The sequence below is a fragment of the Pocillopora damicornis genome, chromosome 8, assembly GCF_964200805.1.
Source record: "Pocillopora damicornis chromosome 8, jaPocDami1.2, whole genome shotgun sequence".
Lineage (NCBI taxonomy): Eukaryota > Metazoa > Cnidaria > Anthozoa > Scleractinia > Pocilloporidae > Pocillopora > Pocillopora damicornis.
In genome coordinates, this window is record NC_142677.1 from 6,588,039 (window position 1) to 6,607,494 (window position 19,456).

A 19,456-nucleotide genomic window follows, 5' to 3' on the forward strand; every position below is an offset into this window, starting at 1 on the left:
CTTTTCTTTTAGTGCGAATTTAGCAAGAGAGACGCGGTTATTATAATTCTCGAGGAGTTGTTAGTCTCACTTGTTAGACTGCTTCAAAAGCTTCTGAAAAGTCGCACACTTTCTCTTGTTTTTCTTGCTTACATATGAGAATAGTTTTTTTTTTCGATCCGGTCACAAGCACAAGACAAAGAAAAAATGCTGAGTCATGAACCTCAGACCTTCGCGCCCTGATGCTCTGCAATTGAGCCACAGAGACTTCAAGGTGAGCTAAGCCATTACTGTATACTGCTAGGATCAACAATGTAGAAAGCCTCATGTGCCAAATAAGAAACTGGTGAATCTTCAGCTCGGTAATAAAATGAAGAAAGATGTTTTCTGCCTCCAGTATCACGAGCGTGGAACGAAGAAAATAAATAGGACTCACCATCTTTCTTACAATATTAACTCAAACGAAGCTTTTGACACTGCTGATCCTGGCTGTTTGCGGGATATGTGTCAAATATGAGCTTAGTAAGAGCCTGAGTAAGCTAACTAGTAGCCTAGTGATAGAAGTGATAGAGCGTCTGAGCGCGGATTTAACTCATGAGCTCTCTAATTTCTATTTCATAACTTTCAGAGCCAGTTTATAGCTTCTATTTTGGCGGTAATTTCGAGGAGTTTATAGTCCCACACTACATGCATGACTTCTAGACTGTTGCTCTAAACGTCCCTCTACTGATCCAAAGCCCACAATACTATTTCTATTTTATGACGACCACGTGACTGAAAGATTCAATCCAAGAATATGGTGGAACTCGCAAATTTATTTGAGATTATAGCCTTTTAAACAAAATAATGAACAAGAAACTAACTAAAGAGCATGCTGTATTCTTCATAAAGCTAATTCACTAGATCATTCGGTATTTATAATTTTGTGCCATATATAATGATTCGATTCAGAGTGCAACCCACAATAGGCGACGTATTCCGAAGTGTTTCTCACCGTTCAAGCGGAGTGTGGTCTAGCAACAATCAATGGACGCGAAGTAATATGAAAGTAAATGCAAAATTTTACGTTCTAGTTTACAAATTTAATCTTTATAATTGCCCTGGAGCTCATTTATTGAAAGTTCCGGTAATCATTGGTCCGAAGATGCTGTTTTTCAGATATCAATAGCTTTGAAATTCAAACATAAAAAAAGTTTACTGAAGAAAACAAAACAGAACTGGCTGGGTTTTGAGCGAATACCCGCTATGCTATTCTTTAGATTAAGATCTTAGAATATTACCCGCGAAGTTGCCAAAATTTGCGAGAAACGAGCTCCTGGGATAAATCAAATCATTGTAGAGTACATGCAGTATTGTATAGTAATACGTTGAATAATAATGTCAATAATGTTAATAATGTTAGTTCCCTTTTGTCGTTGTTTGGTTTTTTTTTTTGGTTTTTTTTTGTGTTTTTTTTTGTTGGAGTATCGTTCATTACCAAAGCAACACAATGTCCTGGATACATACGCCTAGGGAAATCTTAAGCAAAGCGTTCTTAACGCGAAGTTTAAGAAGATTTATTTAATTTTGCCTCTCTAGATTCTGGGTTGTTGGTTAAAAAAAACCTCAATATTTGACAACAAGCGATAACGTTTTGATAGTTTGATTATAGAGACCCACGTATCGCCTGCACTTAACAAACCTAAACCTACTACATTTGTTCGAATTTGAAATTTTAAACTTAAGTAAAAAAGTACCGGCCAATCAAACTGAAAAAGCTAAGTAATTGAAACTCGGAGCAAGACTTGCTTGTGTAGTTTAATCGTCTGGGCGTGAGAAGTCCTGAGTAGGTAGTGCCTTCTTACCCGGACAATCAGACAGCTCCATCGAATTTAAGTACCAAAGCTGTTATTGAATTTATGCTAAAAGTCAAAACAAATCTCAACACCTAACAATTATCAAAATGAAATAAAAAAACATCCTTTCAGCTCCATTCCCAGGGTCCTCTCCATCTTATCAACGAGGTGGGAAGAGAAGGGCCTGGGATGGACATTGTCATTCATTCATTACCATTTGCCTGACCGTATAGAGGATGGCGACAAATTGGGCAGCTGCGACTGCAAATTTGAAGAAAACATTTCAAGTGAATGCAACTTAAACTTTTTTTTAATTAAACGCGAGAATATTCAAGTCACAATAAAATCACGGGTAAAACTAAATGAGACTGCAAAGCTCACAATCGACCTAGCATTGCTGTGGATTCAGAACTGTTCCAAGGCTGCATGCAAAGTGTCGTTAGACCAAAACCCAGCCAATCACAACAGCCAATCATAGTTAACATAAAAAACCAATGAGAGATTCAATTGAAACAAAGACAAGTTCCTTCAAAGGAAAGAGGACGCAAAAAAACAATGATTGATTTTGACATTCCAATTCACATAGCCAGAAGTCGAGAGATGGACGGAGTTAGGCAATTTACCCCTGCAGCCTCCGCCACAACTTCACATAAAAATCCGATTCAGAATTTTAACTAGATACCGTCAAATGGAGGGGAGCACTAACGCGTTCTTCATTATGTTAGTTAATTCATAAAAAATCATGTCTTTGTGAGTATACTTACACGCCATTCTGTATCATTGCGATGGCACACTCCCTATGAACCTTGTGTGAGCATGGTAGGATTTGACAACCGCTGAATGCGTCCTGAAAATAAATGTTCCAAACGTCCATTAAGTAAAAGTATTTACAGGTATTATACATCAGTTTAACTTTTACAATCATTTCTTTTTCATTTTTTTCTATTAAAACGCTACCTTTTGTACTCAGAACCTAGCTAAGAAAAACTCAGGTGCTCTCTTAATATGTTGCTAGATTTGTCGCTCAAACATTGCATTTACCAGATTTCACTTTCACTGTCGACAACAAGGCCATAATTACATCAAAAGGAAAAAGCTGTTGGCCAATATTCCCCTTACAGAGCCGATTTTGTGTGCAACCAGTGTCACGGGTGTCTCTAGACAGTTTTTTTAAATGCATACTCTTACACTAGCAGAAAGGAAAACGTTTCAATGTATAAATGATACGAAAAGACATTTACCTTATTGTAATCCAGACTTAACGGCAGTGAAAACTGTGCAGTCGCTTTATATTAATCGAGTACAAACATTGACCAACAAAGCTAAATTTATAGATAAAACACAACAAATAACATAATGTTCCACAACGATATGAGAACACAAAATATTAATAATACAGTACGACTGACGACGAAATCCACAAACACTGACCATCATTTAACAGGTAGACGCGACAAACAAGGAACGATTTCCAACAAACAAGACAGAGAAATCCCCTTCTCTGGAAGTTCTGCAGCAACACCGTGTTAGTGCGAAGAGTAAGTCATTACCTCCAAACAGATGCAGCACTCGTCATGTCCTGAATTTTCTCGGCAAGAATGTCTTCCTTCCAACCGTTTGTCCAGACAGACGTTACACACATCACAGTGGAAGGAGCGGTCCTTGTAGATACTGAACGGGAAATAGAAACATCACTTCGCAAGTATTTACTCAAGCACAACGTGATTCGTTGGGGAAACAAATTTCTAATTCATATTGATAAGCGCTGTATCTCTACTAGATAAGATGTAATAATTATTGAGGAGGAAACTTGATACGTGTGAAGAAACCAAAACTATGTTTTGTGGGATTTAATGAGGTGTTTTAACCACTCATTGATGAATCATTTCTCTGTAATATTTTGCTCTGGTTCTCAAGGCAGCGCCCGGATTCTTCATTCATACTGTAACACAAGTCAGTAACTCCTTGACTTGGTAGTGAAGCAGGCCAGTAACTCCGTGACCCTTATTCTTTTGTACAACAAGCATTATATCCAAACAAACGAAAACAAAATTCGTCATGAATATTGTTTCACCTACCGGCAGATACCACATTTTTCGCAGTGATAAGGAGCTTTATCCTCCCCTGTGAAGTGCTTACACACCGAGCAGAAGTATGCTGAGAACCTGGTTTTACATCTGACACAGGTGTGGGCGTCCTGATTGATCTTAAAAGTCAAGCATTCGAAATTAAATCGCTTATAACCCAAGCTTAAGAACTCTCTTCCCTCTTATATAAAATTTCAAGTCAAAGTCATTCCTATTTACCTCTTGTTGATGGCTACAAACAGAGCACTCAACAAAGCTCGCCTCTCTTGCTTTGGAATTGTCATTTGGACACCCAGAGTTGTTATGACAACGATGACAAGGAAAGAACTTTCCGCAGCATGAGAACTTGACACGGCAGAGCCGCTGATAATGTTCACACAGCCATTGTCGAACCTCAGCACGAGCTGAGCCTTGCGAAGGTGTTTCTTGTCCACCGCTCGTGGAGTTCCCTTCTACACTTTCATTCCTGAGTTCCGTTTCTCTCGCTTCCCTTTCTTTCCTTTCTTTTCTTTCACGTGCAAGTTGTTGTTTCCTTGCCCACTCTTCTTTTCTTTTTTGCTCCGTTTCTTTCATCGATTTCTCTCTTTCTTGTCTTTCTTTCAACGTTTTCTCGACAAGACTGCAAGCTTCAGCCACACGTTGCTCGAGTACGGCCAACGACTCGTCAGCAGATGTGTCTAAATTACTGTTTAACGGACCCTGACCAGCTCCTGCACCCTCCCCGTCCGGAAGAAATTCTGGAGCGTCATCTTTTTCTTCAAACTGCGATGAGAACGTCGGCCTTTCGGCGAGTACATGTCCATCTGAGAAGATATTTGGCGAAGTTTTTGCCCGTACATTACCAGTGGGAAACTCTTTAACTGTCAACGGGGGATTTGCTTTAGATCCATCTTGAAGGAAATTTGAAGATTGAGGCAGTCCTAAGGTCTTCGTTGGAACAGTTTTGGGCATCAGGACTAAGTTTAGGGATGACTCTTGAGACTGATAACCATCAGAACTTAAGTAGATTCGTGCAGGAGATCCCATAGTGCTGGTATAGGCAGGATGATCTCTAGCATCGAATTTTTTAAAATCACGACATTCAGGAGATGTCGATGAACTTGAGGGAGTAGGGTGGTACACTTCAGACATACACCCAGATCTGTTGTACTCGGAGTGGGTGCCTGCAGGCGCTTCTAAATCTTCAAATGGACCACAAGAATCCCATTGCTTATCAGATGCATTGCACTCACATGAATGACGTGCGAGAAAACTGGGATCGATTCCGATGTGATCTGATCCAAAGTCATCCTCACTCGGATCCCTTTGTGAAATGTGGCGTGACAGAGGATCGTTTCGGCGTCCACCTTTCAAACCAAGAGATATTTTTGTTTTCGAATTACTCTCATGGGAATCTCCTGGTGTGTTTGGAGGGACAACAGCTTGGATTTTCCAATCCTTGTCAAAGCCGGAAGCTCCATTTGTAGGAAGTACATCGCGGTTTTCACCGCTGTCTGCAACCACTTCTCCTCCATTAAGAAAGTAATTCCGTCCATCGCTGACTTCATTTGGTATTTCCAGTATCTTCTGTGAGATGCTGATTCCTCTGTTTTTATCCTTTTGGGATGGATTCTTAAGTCGATAGTAGTACTTGCCTTTACGGTTTTCTTGACAAGAAATTTTACCTGGTTCGTCTAATTCTTCGTTGCTGTCCCACTTGTTGCTGTCTTCTCCAAATGATGGAATATTAGGGCTCACAACTCCATCAGCCCCGTCACAAGGAAATTCTCCCCGGCTTCGGTCAGGGCGCGACTTCAACTGAGAAACCTCTTGACAGTCCTCGCACAATAGTAACCTTGCAAGAGCGATATTACATTGCACCAAATCAGGGTGGTCTGAACCGTAGGCCAAACTTCTCAAAATACTTAATGCTTCTTTAAAGTAGTTCTTTGATGACAAGTTTCTTTCAATCAGAAAAAATCTGACACCTTGCCTATAGAGAAACGATGCATGTGTTGGGTGGTTTTTCCCAAGCGTTTCCTTGCAACTTGATACAAAAACATCGAGGAAGGATACAAAGTCTAAGTTTTTCTCGTTCAAGTGATAATCAACTAAATTCAATATCGTCGCGAACAAGAAGTCCCAATGGAATTTTCCACTACATCCGAGGACAGCTTCAAAATCGGAAAAGACAAATGAGAATGAAGACATCAGTGACGAAGCAGACGATACAGATAACGATATTGATGACGAAGGTGATGAAGATGACGAGGATGAAACTGATGAAGATGATGATGATAATGATGATGATGATGACCCTAACCCTGACCCTGATGCTGCCGAAAAAGACTTTGACGAGGGCGATGGTGGTGGTGATGACGATTGAGGGGAAAGAGAAGGGAAAGTGAAGCGTTCCGCTATTTTCCTTGCACGAGCCATATCTCCAATCTCTTGATACGCCAAACAAATTTTAGAAGATATAAAGTTCGAGAAAATTCCTTCTTCATTGATCATCCTATCAGATAGTGAATCCAATGTCCTCAGCTCCATGAGGGCTTTGACAGGTTCTTTGAGCTCTATGAACAACTCTGCTCTATTGTAATGTATAGAAGCTACCAAATGTGGGGGAATAATGGGGTCTTTGGCTTTCAGAAGAAGACGCTCTTGCAACATCACTGCAGCAGGGTAGTTTTTCTGACACTGGTAAGCTAAGCTTAAGTTGATTTGTATGGCAACAATGTATATTCCTGGAGAGTCAGTTTTGTTTTTGCTTTTAAATGTTTCAAAAATCTCCAGCGCACATTCTAGATAATCCTTAGCCCTGTCTATAACTCTCATAATCAGATAAACACAACCTACATTAGCCTTGGCTACTGCTCTTAGAATATCGATAATTTGCATGTTGTTTTCAGGACATGGCGTGGCATCAAATGTGAAAAGAGAATAACATCGCTGAAATAAGTCTATAGCTATTTTATATTTATGCAGCTTGAGTGCAACAGCACCAAAGACAATAGCAAAGCTGGCATAAAAATGGACATCCTTATCTGAGGTCAGCTCGAGGTTTAACAAAACAACACCAAAGAAAGGAGGGGCGGAACAATGACTCAAACACATCTTTCTACCTCGATCCACCTGCTCCTTCTCGTAGTCAGCCGGGTTTCTGAAACTATCTGGGGTTAGATTCAGGAAATGCCTATATGCAGCTTGCAAAGACTCTGTGGCCGCTCCCACTTTGCATCGCTGGAACTGATATATTGTTTCTTCCAAGCGTTCAAATGTGCCGCGCCTGGCCGACTGATTGTCATCACATTCCAATTCATCCTCAAGATGGGGTTCTGAACTAGCGTTTTTCGGGATCTTGGGGTGTGTTCTGTCCATCTTTCCATGTCAAATGTATTATTCCTGAAAATAAAGTCAATCTTAGAAACAAATTGATCCATCATCAACAAATTTTTGATAATAAAAGCTGAATAATGCTGTACGTCAGCATTATTTTGCGTGTATGTGTGGACACTTTTGCGATGACGCTACCAAGTTCTCCTCTGGATCGTGAAATGCGTTACTAAATACAAAAGTAATACGAGATCATCTCGGCCAAAGTCACTCCTCCTCATACGGCTTCCTAAAAATGCAAATGACTTTAGTCGCTATTTCAGGAATTTTCGAAACAAATTAAACAGCCAAGAGCAATATATAGAATCAAAGACATTTCAAGGCAAACTGATACCAAATATCGACTGAAAAATAGCTCAATCAGTATGTGTGGTAAACCGAAGAACAGCTTCAAGGCGTTCTTTTTTCTTGTAAAGCGCTATTATCTTGAAGTTTGTTAGTATATGATACGCGAGCAGGCTCCTTTGCAGCTGTTCAGAGACACGTCACGCAACGCTCCTTCCCGCAAACGGCTGTTAGTGGGGAGAGGCGTTGCGTGACGAGTTCCAAAGCGGCTGCGAAGGAAACTAGTTGGTCCACGAAACACAGAATTTCGTGACATACAAAATAATGTTGGGACTAAATTCACCACCAAATGGGGGAGGGGCTAGCTATCGAGCAAACCACGCCACCACGCCCGGCGAAAGGCACCAAGACCCTCGAACTGTCTTATCCGCTTTTTTTCTCTAATAACCCGGTTCTCCAGTACACAACTCCGCTAGGATCCAAGCTTATTTCGTTCTGTGTAACTCTAGTTGATTTCTTGGGTCCTTTGATTCTCACTGAATACTTCTTACTCACTTGTGCTACTAAACACCCACTTCAACTACAGCTTTTTGTCTCTACACTAAGTTCCATAAGAACATACTGATATATTATTGACACTACTGACAGATATGGATGGGCATGTTAGTTGGCTGACCTTAGGAGATTAAATATTTTTTGTTAGAAAACTAAACCAAAGTACTTCAAGAGACCTTCGAAATGAACAACAAAGCCCTTAATCATAATTCTTCCGGTCAACTGAATCATTAGCTGACTCTTAGCCAAACCAAGGAGTTTCTTGTAGGTACAAAGCAAGGTCAGTAGACAAACTGAGCACGTCCACTTATTTATTGCATCGACTAAAGAAAACAAAGAAGACGCCAGCAGAGTAAGTTGCGTTTGTTCAGCCTTCCCTTTGATTTAAAACTTATCTCGTGACTTTCCGTAATCATCGGAAGAACCTTTAGGAAAATTTTAGCCATACCTGGTCAAACTGGATTGAGCTGATGTTCAGTTCAGGATAAGTTCCTGTTTGAGCGGGCTGATAACGAAAGTTGAGAAACTTTGTCATGTGATCGAAGCTTGAATCATAAGGTTTCCCAGGTCAAAGGTTTATTTTCAGAACGTAGAACGTGATCAGGCGCATAATTAAAACTGACACAATGTGCTGAAACCAGATTCTAGATTATTACCCAACTGCACCAAGAGACTCGAAGTAGAATACAAATAACGGGCGAATCGAATCCAATTATCGTTCAACCGGCCGATTGCACTTGCTACGCTCTCTATCTGCTTCACTTTACCTCCATTAGGGCTTCTTTTGTTTGTTTAAGAAAAAACTCTGTCAACAATAAGTGTGGAATCGCGTGATTTTTGCCACACTTCAAAAGATCCACTGACCTGCTTCGGAGGCTTCCAAATTTTGCCAAAACAAGCGATAATTTTTTTTCAACCATCTAGGTGTCATGTTGTGCAAGATATGTTTGGATAAAGTTGCATCGTAAAAATAAATTCTGTAGTCCGCTGGTCTAGTACGGCGTGCAAAGGCAGGATTTTCCTCATCCATCTGACCCTTTTTCTTTCGAGGGAAACGATTTTGAGCTCTGCTTTTATTCAAATGTCTGTGGCTCGTACCCTGGGCACAGTTACACTGGCAGCAATGTGGAGAACATATGGCTTCAACAATAAATTCGCCTTCCGTTGCAAGTATCGAAGCCAGCACGAGTAGCGCAAGCGTCAACCAAAACACAAAAGATCTTCCGGGAAAAAGGACCCGTTCTTGCATAGCAATTCGCGAGAGATTTTTTTTTTCTTTTTGGAGCGAGATAAGTTTGTGATTGACGTATGAGTCAATCGGTGAAGTTTTGTTCAAAGTTTACTGGTTTGATGAGACTGCCGCCAAAATTTTGACAGCGCAAAAATTTTGCCAATTTTGATTCGCGAAAAAATTGGAATATATTTAAATTCGCTCTAAATGCGCCCCTTGTGCTCGTAAAAATACGGCACAACTCGTAAAAATACAAGGCGATACTACACACATAAACGTCTGATAAGAGGTATGTACTCCAAAATATTTCAGAATGAATACAAGGCGATATTACACACATAAACGTCTGATAAAAGGTATGTACTCCAAAATATTTCAGAATGCTTCTGTATGTACCTCGCTATGCTAATTATAGAGCTGTGTTTTGCAAACAACAAGTGGCTATTATTTGGCTACTTCACTTAGGGTCATATATTGTGCATGCTGCCTTGGCGCTCTATTGTACATGGACGCCTTGCACTCCGAATTCCCCGGACAAATCAATGTTGATACATGCTAAAAAAAAAAAGTCTTATCATTATAACGCCCGCAATGCCTCTGGGCAATATGAAGCGAATCCGTTTTTTTGAATGGCTACCTGAGCCGGCAAGATGGTGTTGCCGGCGTTAATCTCGCGCAGGAAAAAATCAGTTGAAACGGAAATACAAAGTTCATAATTCATGTACGGTGTTGACGAAAGGGTTGCCACAAGTAACTAACACGCTCTGTCTCATTACTACATGATCTTACGTGTGCGCGACTCCGAAATCACATAAAATTTGCGAATATTCGTAGCTTACGAGACAAAGATTGATTTCTGAAGAAATTGAAAACATTTTTTCGTCTCTTAGACTGAGGATCGGACAGTGATTAATGGGAAAATTGTCACTCAAGAGCAGCAGTTTCTTGAATTTTCCTTCGACTCATTTTTATGATGCTATTTTTAAAAACGAAGCATCAATCTAGCTAACAAACAAGTTGGATGTTATACACCCACAGGTTCTTTGCGGCGTCGACAAAACTTGGATCGGATCGGATCGGATCACGGGCCGGATCACGGGCCGGATTACGGACCGGATCTCGGACGGGATCACAGATCGGAGCACGGATCGGATCAAGGATTGGATCGCGGATCAGATCATCTTAATTGAAATTAGATATTTTGCACGACAAGTCAAAATAAACTCTGTGTGACATAATGGAGTGCAGGCCCCAATGGGAGTCTTATTTTTTCGCCCAAGAACCCCATGTAGTCACTTTCACGGCTGTGTCGAGGAGTGTTGTGTAGTGCCACCATGGACGAAGGCAAGCGAAAAGTACGTATCATTTCATCAGTCAAAAGTACGTATCATTTCATCAGTCAATCAGTCAGGTAAGAAAAACGTGACATAATCCACAGTTGCTTCTTAAGGTCCTTGAGCTTCTTCTGTTGCCGGCGCGTGAGGCACGTTGGAAGCAATAGTTTGCAAACTGATCCATCCTCGGAGACCCAAGGGGTGTGAGTCGATTTCAAGTCAGGGCGGAAGAGCCCCTGGGGACATCGTCTTACAAGACTAGTTCCAAACGGTCGCGGTCGTTCTGGTATCTGATTGGTGCCAGAAAATCTTTGTGTTTTTCTGCCCAATCAAAGTGAAGTATGTTTTAGAGTCCTTCCGTGCGTTTTAACACCGAAATGTACAAGCAGCTCAATTGCTCGCCTTGTTTGTTTGGGCCGTGCGATGAAGCTTAGCTCGAGGTGAAAAGTTTCAGTCTCAGCACACAATGTAAGAAAAATCGATCAAATTTTCCGCGAAAATCTTATCAGAAATTATACTGAATACTTTCGTAGGTATCACAGGAGAACGTCTTTAAAAGTTTGCGAGGTTCGTACAAAACATAATGGTTGCAGGCGTTAATATGTCATTTAGACGAGATGTAAGCTTAAATCGTTCTAGATTTCCCGTGTAATTTGCTGTGAGTGAAACTTCGCCAATCCCGTGAAGTTATTTCGTCGCACGGGCCACGCAGGTATGTCAAGCAACTGGCGCTTACGCTTGCGTAGCTTTCTGTGCGTGTCAAAATCAAATCTCCTCCGACTAGTTGTTTAGGATTTCCGAGGATGAAACTGATCAATCTAAGTGCTCCACATTGCAAAGTCAAAGTCTCGGGCGCTATTCGAGACGCGTGTCCTCTTACAGATCCCTACGATATTTCACCTACGAGAAATTATTTCAGTGATATTTGGTTTGTCACAAATTCCTCTCAATAACATTTGCGTTTCGCGGTTGTTCGAGATCAGCGGAGGGGCTGAATTGCCGCCCAGATCGAAGACAAACCGGAAAAATTCCAAAACCCGTTTGTATTTTTGACGAAAACCGAAAACCAAATGCTAAACCGCATATAATCCGCAAATCGAAATAAACAGCAAAACATAAAAAATCGAAGTTTTTGGAACAAAAACCGAAAAACCGATCTAAAAATAGCCAAAATAGCAAGACCGAAAATCCCAATGCCCCTCCTGATTGAAGAACGATACATACCTCTCGCTTGCCTTCGTCCGTTGCGGCACTACACAACACCCCTCGAAACAGCCGTGAAAGTGAATACATGGAGTTCTAGCGCAAAAGAGAAAAAATATCCCAGTGGGATGATACGATTCATGATCTGTGACATGATCCGTGATCCGGTCCGTGATCCAGTCCGTGATCGGATCCGTGATCCAGTCCGTGATGCGATCCGTAATCCTATCCGGTCCGATCCAAGTTTTGTGTGGATACCAGTTTCAAACTGTTCTTCTTTAAACAAAAAAAACATATCTTTGGGAGGCACACAACACGCAAAGAAGGCGCGTGAATTATACACAAACAAAGCGATCATTCATGTTCAAAAAAAAAAAAAAAAAACGTCAAAGGCAAATCATCAAGCACGGGGACGAGAAGGAACACATACTCATCACAAAATATATGTACAGGTCAAGCTTCAAGCGGATCTTTCCCTTATAACAATCATGTGACTGAACAATTCTACCAGTTGTCTTCAGAACTAAAACTTTCAGAAAACGTTGAAGCTCGTCTGCCTTAATCGAAAAATTAATTGAAGCGAGTAATCAAAATGAAAAAATTCGACAAACCCTGGACAAACTCACTTACGTCAGCTTGAAAAATACCACGTTTATCGAAAGCTTTGGCCCTCTAATCGTTGTAGTAGGAGGACGCACAGTGTTTACATCGAAAATTTATCGAAATAAACGAATACAAATGCGTGCATTCATAATTGCCGAAGCAACTTTGCGGTATGCAAATTTAATGCAACACCGTATTTGAATCCAACGATAACAAGAAAAATTCCCATTGTCAGATTGTTTTAAAGTACGTGGCGTCATACCACACAGGGCGGTAATCAGGGTAATCAGTAAGCTATGGATCAGCAGACCGCGAAATCTCCGGAACCAGCGGAACCTCCGGAAACCATACTTTTTTTTTTTTGTAAAAGAAGAGTAAATGAGATAAAAGAAAAAATTTAACACTGTGTGAAAGTTCGTTTTTAGGTATAAAGGAAATTACTTTAAAATGGAAATTGTTTTAATTTTCCTTGACGTCCAACTTAAATTGTGGCGACATTCACAGTACTAGTACAAGGGTACGTAATGCCTTGAGGAGCAATCATCAGTCACCTACCCTGAATGTTAACAATTGAATAACAACTTGAAAGCTCTAACGGTTTGGTGACCGCGATATCCGAAAAAACGCTTCATCCAAATCTTTAGGCTGGAATTTATTGCACATGACCCTAGAATGAGGATCATCATCGCACGCGATGCTTTTAGACCATGTTAGAATTTCGGGGTTATCAAGGCGTCTGGAGCGAATTTATAGCGTTTTGTCCAAAACCCCCATGTAGAACAATGTTAGGGTCTTTTTAGCTTTTATTTTATTTTACTTCATTATTATTTTTTTCTAACAAACAGTTAATGGTTCCGCAAGTTCCGCTGCCGGGTTCCAGAGGTTCCTTTGGTTCTGGAGGCTGTGGAGGTTCCACGGTCTGCTTATAGTCATAGCCTATGACTTCCTGTTTAAAATCATCAAGCAGAGGGGAGGGAAGTGAATTAATAACCAATTGTTGACGGACACAAACCTCTGATGACAGGACGGCAAGAATTTGTTTCACATCCTCTCGATCATTAACAATTCAAACGCAGCAATTGGTTGCCCTTCTCGTCAAATGTGTAAGAACAATTTTATGAAAGCATATCGGCCACAACGGAATAACTCAGAAATCTTCTAGTGGAAGACGCTCGGCTTGGGGACGAGGAAGCTTTAGTATATCTGCCCCTTCCAAGTCTGGTCTCGGGCTCATGTTCCGAACATCGTATGGTTATCGTAGACTTGAGTGGGCAAAAATGTTCAAAAATTATTTCCCCCCTTAGATATCTTGCTCATTATATCATCTCGTCCCATTTAATTTATATCCCCTACCTATCGGTAAATTACTGTTTCATTCGCGTCCCCAAGTCGATTTCAAACTACATAATCATCATGACAGGAAACGGAATTTCTGGAATTTCGACCACATACGAAGTGCTTTAGGCAAGAAGTATCCCCGGCCTAAATCTTATAAGTAGTAAATCCTAAGTAGTAGGTAAGTATTAAATCTGTTCTCTTGATTTAACTGATCTTTGACTTCCAATTTGATAACCGACATATAGAGAATAATACATGGGCGCGCGTAGATATAGAATTTCTCATCGAGTGTTCAACTCGATAGCTCACAAGTAAGATAGCGAGTTAAACCACAGGCGGCCCAAGCTCCAGCTGTGAGATGATCATCTTGCACAATAACAGTCATGGCGGAATTATAAGAGTTTGTATGGGCATATTTACGACCGCCCTCGGGAATAAAAAAAATACGTCAAATTCTCAAAAATAATACCTCACCTTACTTCCACAGTGTATCATTTGTTATCTGACCGCTTACTTTGATGAAAAGAGCCCATTTTAGCGAGTTGTTCATTTCGACGTTTCAACGTACATAAGAAAAGGCTTTTCTTATGAACGTTGAAAACGTCGAAATGGACGAATGAAATATAACAACCGGGGCCTGATGTTTTGCCGAGGAATTTTTTTGCCAAACAACATTATGATTTTGGTAGGCCTTTCTTCGTCAAAATCGTCTCTAGCTCGCTACAATCCAACATGGACTACTACCGTCTGAACCTGCTATCTATATAAACAGGGCAAGTATTGTTTATAGGGTTTAAGAACGACTTAGTAGACGTCTTTGCCGGATGAGAAAACAATATCATTTTCCTCGTAGTTTGCCTTTCCACAGCCACACAAAACAAAATAAGCTGCTGCGAATAAGAAAACTTTGGAGGCCACCATTTCACATATAAATACTGAAACAAATCGTATGTGAACTTTTGAGGCCCACCTATTTTGTATAATTAAAGATAACTCTGATACTGGAGAGTTGCCATCTTCTGAGTATCAACTCGTCCAATTTTCTGACGGTATCGTTCTGATAACTTTTTCTACTGTTTTTCACCTCATCAAATGTTAACTGTTGCCTGGTTATATTTTTGTTAGTTTTGAATAAGTTGTGTGAAGATAAAAACCTTTGTCTGATATAATTTTTTTCCGTTTTATATTTGCTTCCTTCAGCTGGCTGAAGGTGAAGCAAAACGGGAAATTCTATAATGCAAACTCAAAATACTGACACAAATGTGGAGAACGAAATTTCACGTTTATGTATTACAAAATTTTTAGGAAATCAAATTGACGTTCAGACGAAATAACTTCACTTTGACGAAAAACATCGGTATTTGAGTTTATGTACCTCCTAATTTTTCTTCGCTCTACGTTGCTGCATATAAAGACTGAAACTGAAGTAGCACTTGGAGATAGGCGCCTACCGTGAGAAAATGCAAAGTAATTCTAGGAAATATAGACCACATCACGGGGCCCAGAGATCCAAGCTTACTTGAAACTGGATATGAAGAAAGATGACAAATGTTCATTCCATGATAAAAAGGTGATGGAAATATTACTTGTGTGATCGAAAATGAACGATAAGAAATTGGTTCCAATGACTTCAGCTTTACCTGACTTGTTTTGAAAGGAATCGTAAGGCCTAAAATTGGACCTTGCTATATTTCTAAGAAACTCAACAGCCACCCGGTGAATGCATGTATAATATATGATCGACACGCTTTGTTTTCATGAACTTAGTTTTGCGAAATGTGTTAGCGATCATTCAAGAGGGCTGCTATAAAAACTTGCGTAGCTCAAACGTACAGTTCATGATCGTTTGTTTACCAATACTACTTCAGTTCAGTCTGCTATCATATCAGCTGGATTCATTCGCTAACCAAAAGCAGGCGCCAACAACCTTTCTATGAACCGATCAGTGACTAAATTCTTTAAAACATTTTCGATAATTATGACGACAATTAAAATTTTCAGCGATTATGACTGCATGTCGCACCAGCTCATCTAAACTTGCGCCACTTTGGAACAAATTCAGCAATAAAAGAATTGTCCCTGACAACTGGATTTCTTACCAGGAACCCACACGCAGTGAAATATTTAGGGGCCTAGACTGGCCCATCAAAGAAAACGTCTTTGCGCTTACCTTCATGACTGACCTTTTCCTTCAGTGAAGAGAATTTTTACTCCAAAAATACAGTCAGGGTGCTCGGATCTTTGATTCTACGGAGTTGCTTCATCAAGGGATCTGAAATGTTTCTCCGAATTAAAAGCGAAAGACAGCATAATTCAATAAATATTAGGGGAATCCCCCGGTGGGGTGAAGTATGAAGGGGTAAAAAAAAAAAGGGGGGGGGGTGTCATCAATACACCAGGCCTGACCCATCCCCCTTTTCAAATTTTCTTAAATATTCTTTATCCAGTTTGCTGGTGATGCATATCTATGTGCAATCGTAACAATAATGTCCAGTCTGTCTGCATTTAATCTGTGACAATGCATCAACAGATTACTGTTTAAAATTAAAACCCTGCAACGTATCTATATGCAAAGTGCATTCTTGACTAAATAAGAGATGCAATGGTTTGTGACTGATTATTTTTCCGAACCCTATGCTTGCTGCGCGGAAGAAATTTCCTTACAAAAAATATGTGGGGTGATGGGAGGACTGACAGCCGCTCCCCCCCCTGCTACACCTCAATAATATATGCTATTTATCGCACAAATTTCAAAGAAAAGCTGGTCTCAACGCCCATGACGTTGAATTTTGGCAGGTTGCAACGTGTATCTCTGCTTTCACTTTCAAATTAATTCTTGGTTTGAAAACAATGGGACCACAGGCTAAGAAGGTTTCACTTTCAAATACAAATTGCGACAATATGATGTACATGAAGACGACGATCGTTGGGTCTGTTGCTACTTACTGATCATGTTTCACGAAAAATAACTCACCATGAATTAAACTATCTTTATGCGCTCATTGAATTTTCATCATAGAAGTCGTTTTAAATTTACAGCTACGCAAATCACAATCTAGTTTAACAATTTGTCTGTAAACTTACCAAATCTAAATCAAAAGACAGTAAGCAGAATACAACTCATCAATACTACATTTCATTTTTTACTTTGACCTCAGAATCAACATAACTTCAAACAAGGCCATATCTATAGTCTTAACTATCCTTTGCCACTTCATTGTGTTACATTTTACAACAATTTTCCAACTTATTTATCACAAATTCTCTTCTCTGTTAAATTATACTTAAACTATGAAGGAAATGAATATCAAATGACATAAATAAATAAAAAATAGCAAAGGCCTTTTAAAGAACACTGAGATTCACCAGGTTAGATAATAATGGTTGTTTTATAGTGAAGGTGTGATCTCCACTGTATTAAAAATAATCGCCTTTTCTTCTATCATTTTACTTAATAAAAGAAAATATTGATACCCTTGGTCAACTTTTCCTAAGGAAAAGGAGAAGAAATTCCCACTCATAGGCAGCAGAGGTGACTCCCCATTCGTATGACATGAAGTTTTAAGGGTGAAACAGAATCCTATTTCAGTGGCTTTTTTTTTTCTCTTAATGTCTTCAAGTTCAAAAGTCGTCACTCTTTGCTTAGTAACGACTACAAAATTACCATTTGGCACTCATTAAGGCCAGGCTGTGCTCTAAGCATGCATGGTCCACAGGAAGACGCACAACATAACATTTTGCGCATGAACCTCCAGTTCCTGATGAATTATTACAGGATACACCATGCAATCTTGCAATAAAAATCTGATAATTCTGCAGCTTATTCATACTTACAGATACTGACACTTGAAACAAGTTGTACCAATTGGGCTTGCATCTTGGTCATACTATAAAAAAAAGACAGTTAACATAACAGTTGAAAACAAACATACCATTATCTTGAGACCTTTCATTTAAAACAAGTATTTAGATTTCAAAAGCTAGATTTCTATCAAGCTGTCGGAGACTTTGATTCGTGCGTGACACATGTCAGATGATGAGTGTGAACATTACGGACATTGATTGGTTTACATAATCAACGCAACCTTGAATGACCTTTTAAATCAGTACTCGGCAACAACCAATCACAATGTAGAAAATATCGTATAAGAGAGTGATTTCTTACAAATTTTGCAGAGTAGCTTTTTACACACCCAATGTAAATAAGCGAATACGAGAGCGGAATAAAACAGTTTGATTGAGTCTCGTTCGTTAGAATTCTATCCCTAGTAAACAGGACAAAGTTTACAAAAAAGCATCTAACCACTTATTTTCAAAAAAGGCTTTCTCTATCATGAGGCTGGATGCCAATTCTTTGTAAAAGGCCAATGCAATCAAAGCAATGAAAGCTTTATCAAATTCAATAAACAGCAAAGCTCCTTAACCTTATTCCCAAACATCGATCATCTTGGGATCAATTGTAGATCACAGGGACTACATGAAAATCCCTTATTTTAAACAAAAATAATTATTTTGACACATTACATGATAAAGGGGTAAACCTCAAGAACAACACAGTGAAAAACAAAACAAAAAAAATTGCTGCTTCATGTTGTTCTCTAGTGGCATTATTGTGAAATTATGAAGTCATTTCCGTTTAATTGTTAATTTTTACAGAAGGTTAAGGCCTCATTAGAGACCATCAATTTTCCATCAAAATAAAACAAAATGGATATGAGCTTCCCCAGCACAACTTAAGCAATTCCTTTCCACTTTGACACTCATTCAAGTAAGTACCACAAGAACCATGAACACCTACAGTTCATATTAACTGTTTATTCCATAGTGATCAACCAATCATATTACAAAGAAAATGAGATCTGCAAGCCCATAGTTAGGCTCTCTTTTGCATCGTTGGTTTGTCACTCTCGAGTTTGTAACATATTCCAGAAATATTTCTGGTGTTCATAGGTTTTCTGAGCTTCACAGTGACAGCTATTCAAGCAATTTTTGAACATGGTTACTACCTGATCTGACACAACTTGTAAATCAATGACTAACTTTTTATAGCTAAAAAAATCATCAGCTACTTACCTCTTCACCAATACATTTTTGCCATGATCTGTGGGTTCCCTGCTGAAATCCTCATCCATGCTGCTATTAAATTATACCCCATGTAACAATACCTAAGAGCTGTTTGTTGTGAGGGCTGTTGGTTGTGCAAGAGGAATTAAGCTTGTAGAATTCAGAGAGTTCTAGTAAGGAAAAAAATTCCTATTATCTAAAACAAACTTCAAGAAGAATTATATCTTTATATGTTATTTAGAGGAAAACAAATCAATTCATGCCAGCAATTAAAGAACATTCATTACGGAATCGCGCCCATTGAAAAGCATCGCCCGAGAAAAGTGGGGCACCCATGATGCTTTGCGGGCGCAATGACCTAGGAATGAGGTTGCAAACGCTCACCGCCAACTTCGGTCGCTTTAGATCTGAATTGACAAATTCCCAAACGGGAGTTGTAAAATTTCGCTTTGCGTCCGTTTAGAGACAATGGAGGTACAATTGGAGCAATTAGCATTGTTTCAAAGTGACGAAATGCTCTTTTCGTCGGTAAAGAGCGAGGGCCGCGTTTGCATATCAAAAGAGCGT

The 19,456-nt window shown here is 39.7% G+C and overlaps 1 protein-coding gene and 1 long non-coding RNA gene across 6 annotated transcripts; both read right to left on the bottom strand.

The window, feature by feature from the left end:
• Nucleotides 1-774: 774 nt before the first annotated feature.
• LOC149041158 (uncharacterized) lies at nt 775-12,701 on the bottom strand. 5 transcript variants are annotated; one of them, XR_016189144.1, is made up of 7 exons: nt 12,511-12,701; nt 4,121-7,285; nt 3,893-4,020; nt 3,365-3,485; nt 3,056-3,136; nt 2,579-2,661; nt 775-2,075 (listed from the first exon to the last, which is right to left on the bottom strand). XR_016189144.1 is itself a non-coding variant. In XM_089214505.1 (6 exons), exons 2-6 carry the CDS (start codon nt 7,259-7,261, stop codon nt 2,018-2,020), a joined length of 3,531 nt encoding a protein of 1,176 aa, XP_089070631.1. In that variant the 5' UTR covers nt 7,262-7,285; nt 12,511-12,701; the 3' UTR covers nt 775-2,017. The 5 variants fall into 5 exon arrangements, 3 of the variants coding, with proteins under 3 accessions (XP_089070631.1, XP_089070633.1, XP_089070632.1); XR_016189145.1 differs by lacking the exon at nt 12,511-12,701 and adding an exon at nt 8,565-8,675; XM_089214505.1 differs by lacking the exon at nt 3,056-3,136.
• Nucleotides 12,702-13,278: 577 nt separating this feature from the next.
• On the bottom strand, nt 13,279-19,090 carry LOC149041159 (uncharacterized). The gene is made up of 4 exons (XR_016189148.1): nt 18,899-19,090; nt 17,660-17,712; nt 15,996-16,097; nt 13,279-13,433 (listed from the first exon to the last, which is right to left on the bottom strand). It is a non-coding gene; the product is annotated as an uncharacterized LOC149041159 (long non-coding RNA).
• Nucleotides 19,091-19,456: the final 366 nt, after the last annotated feature.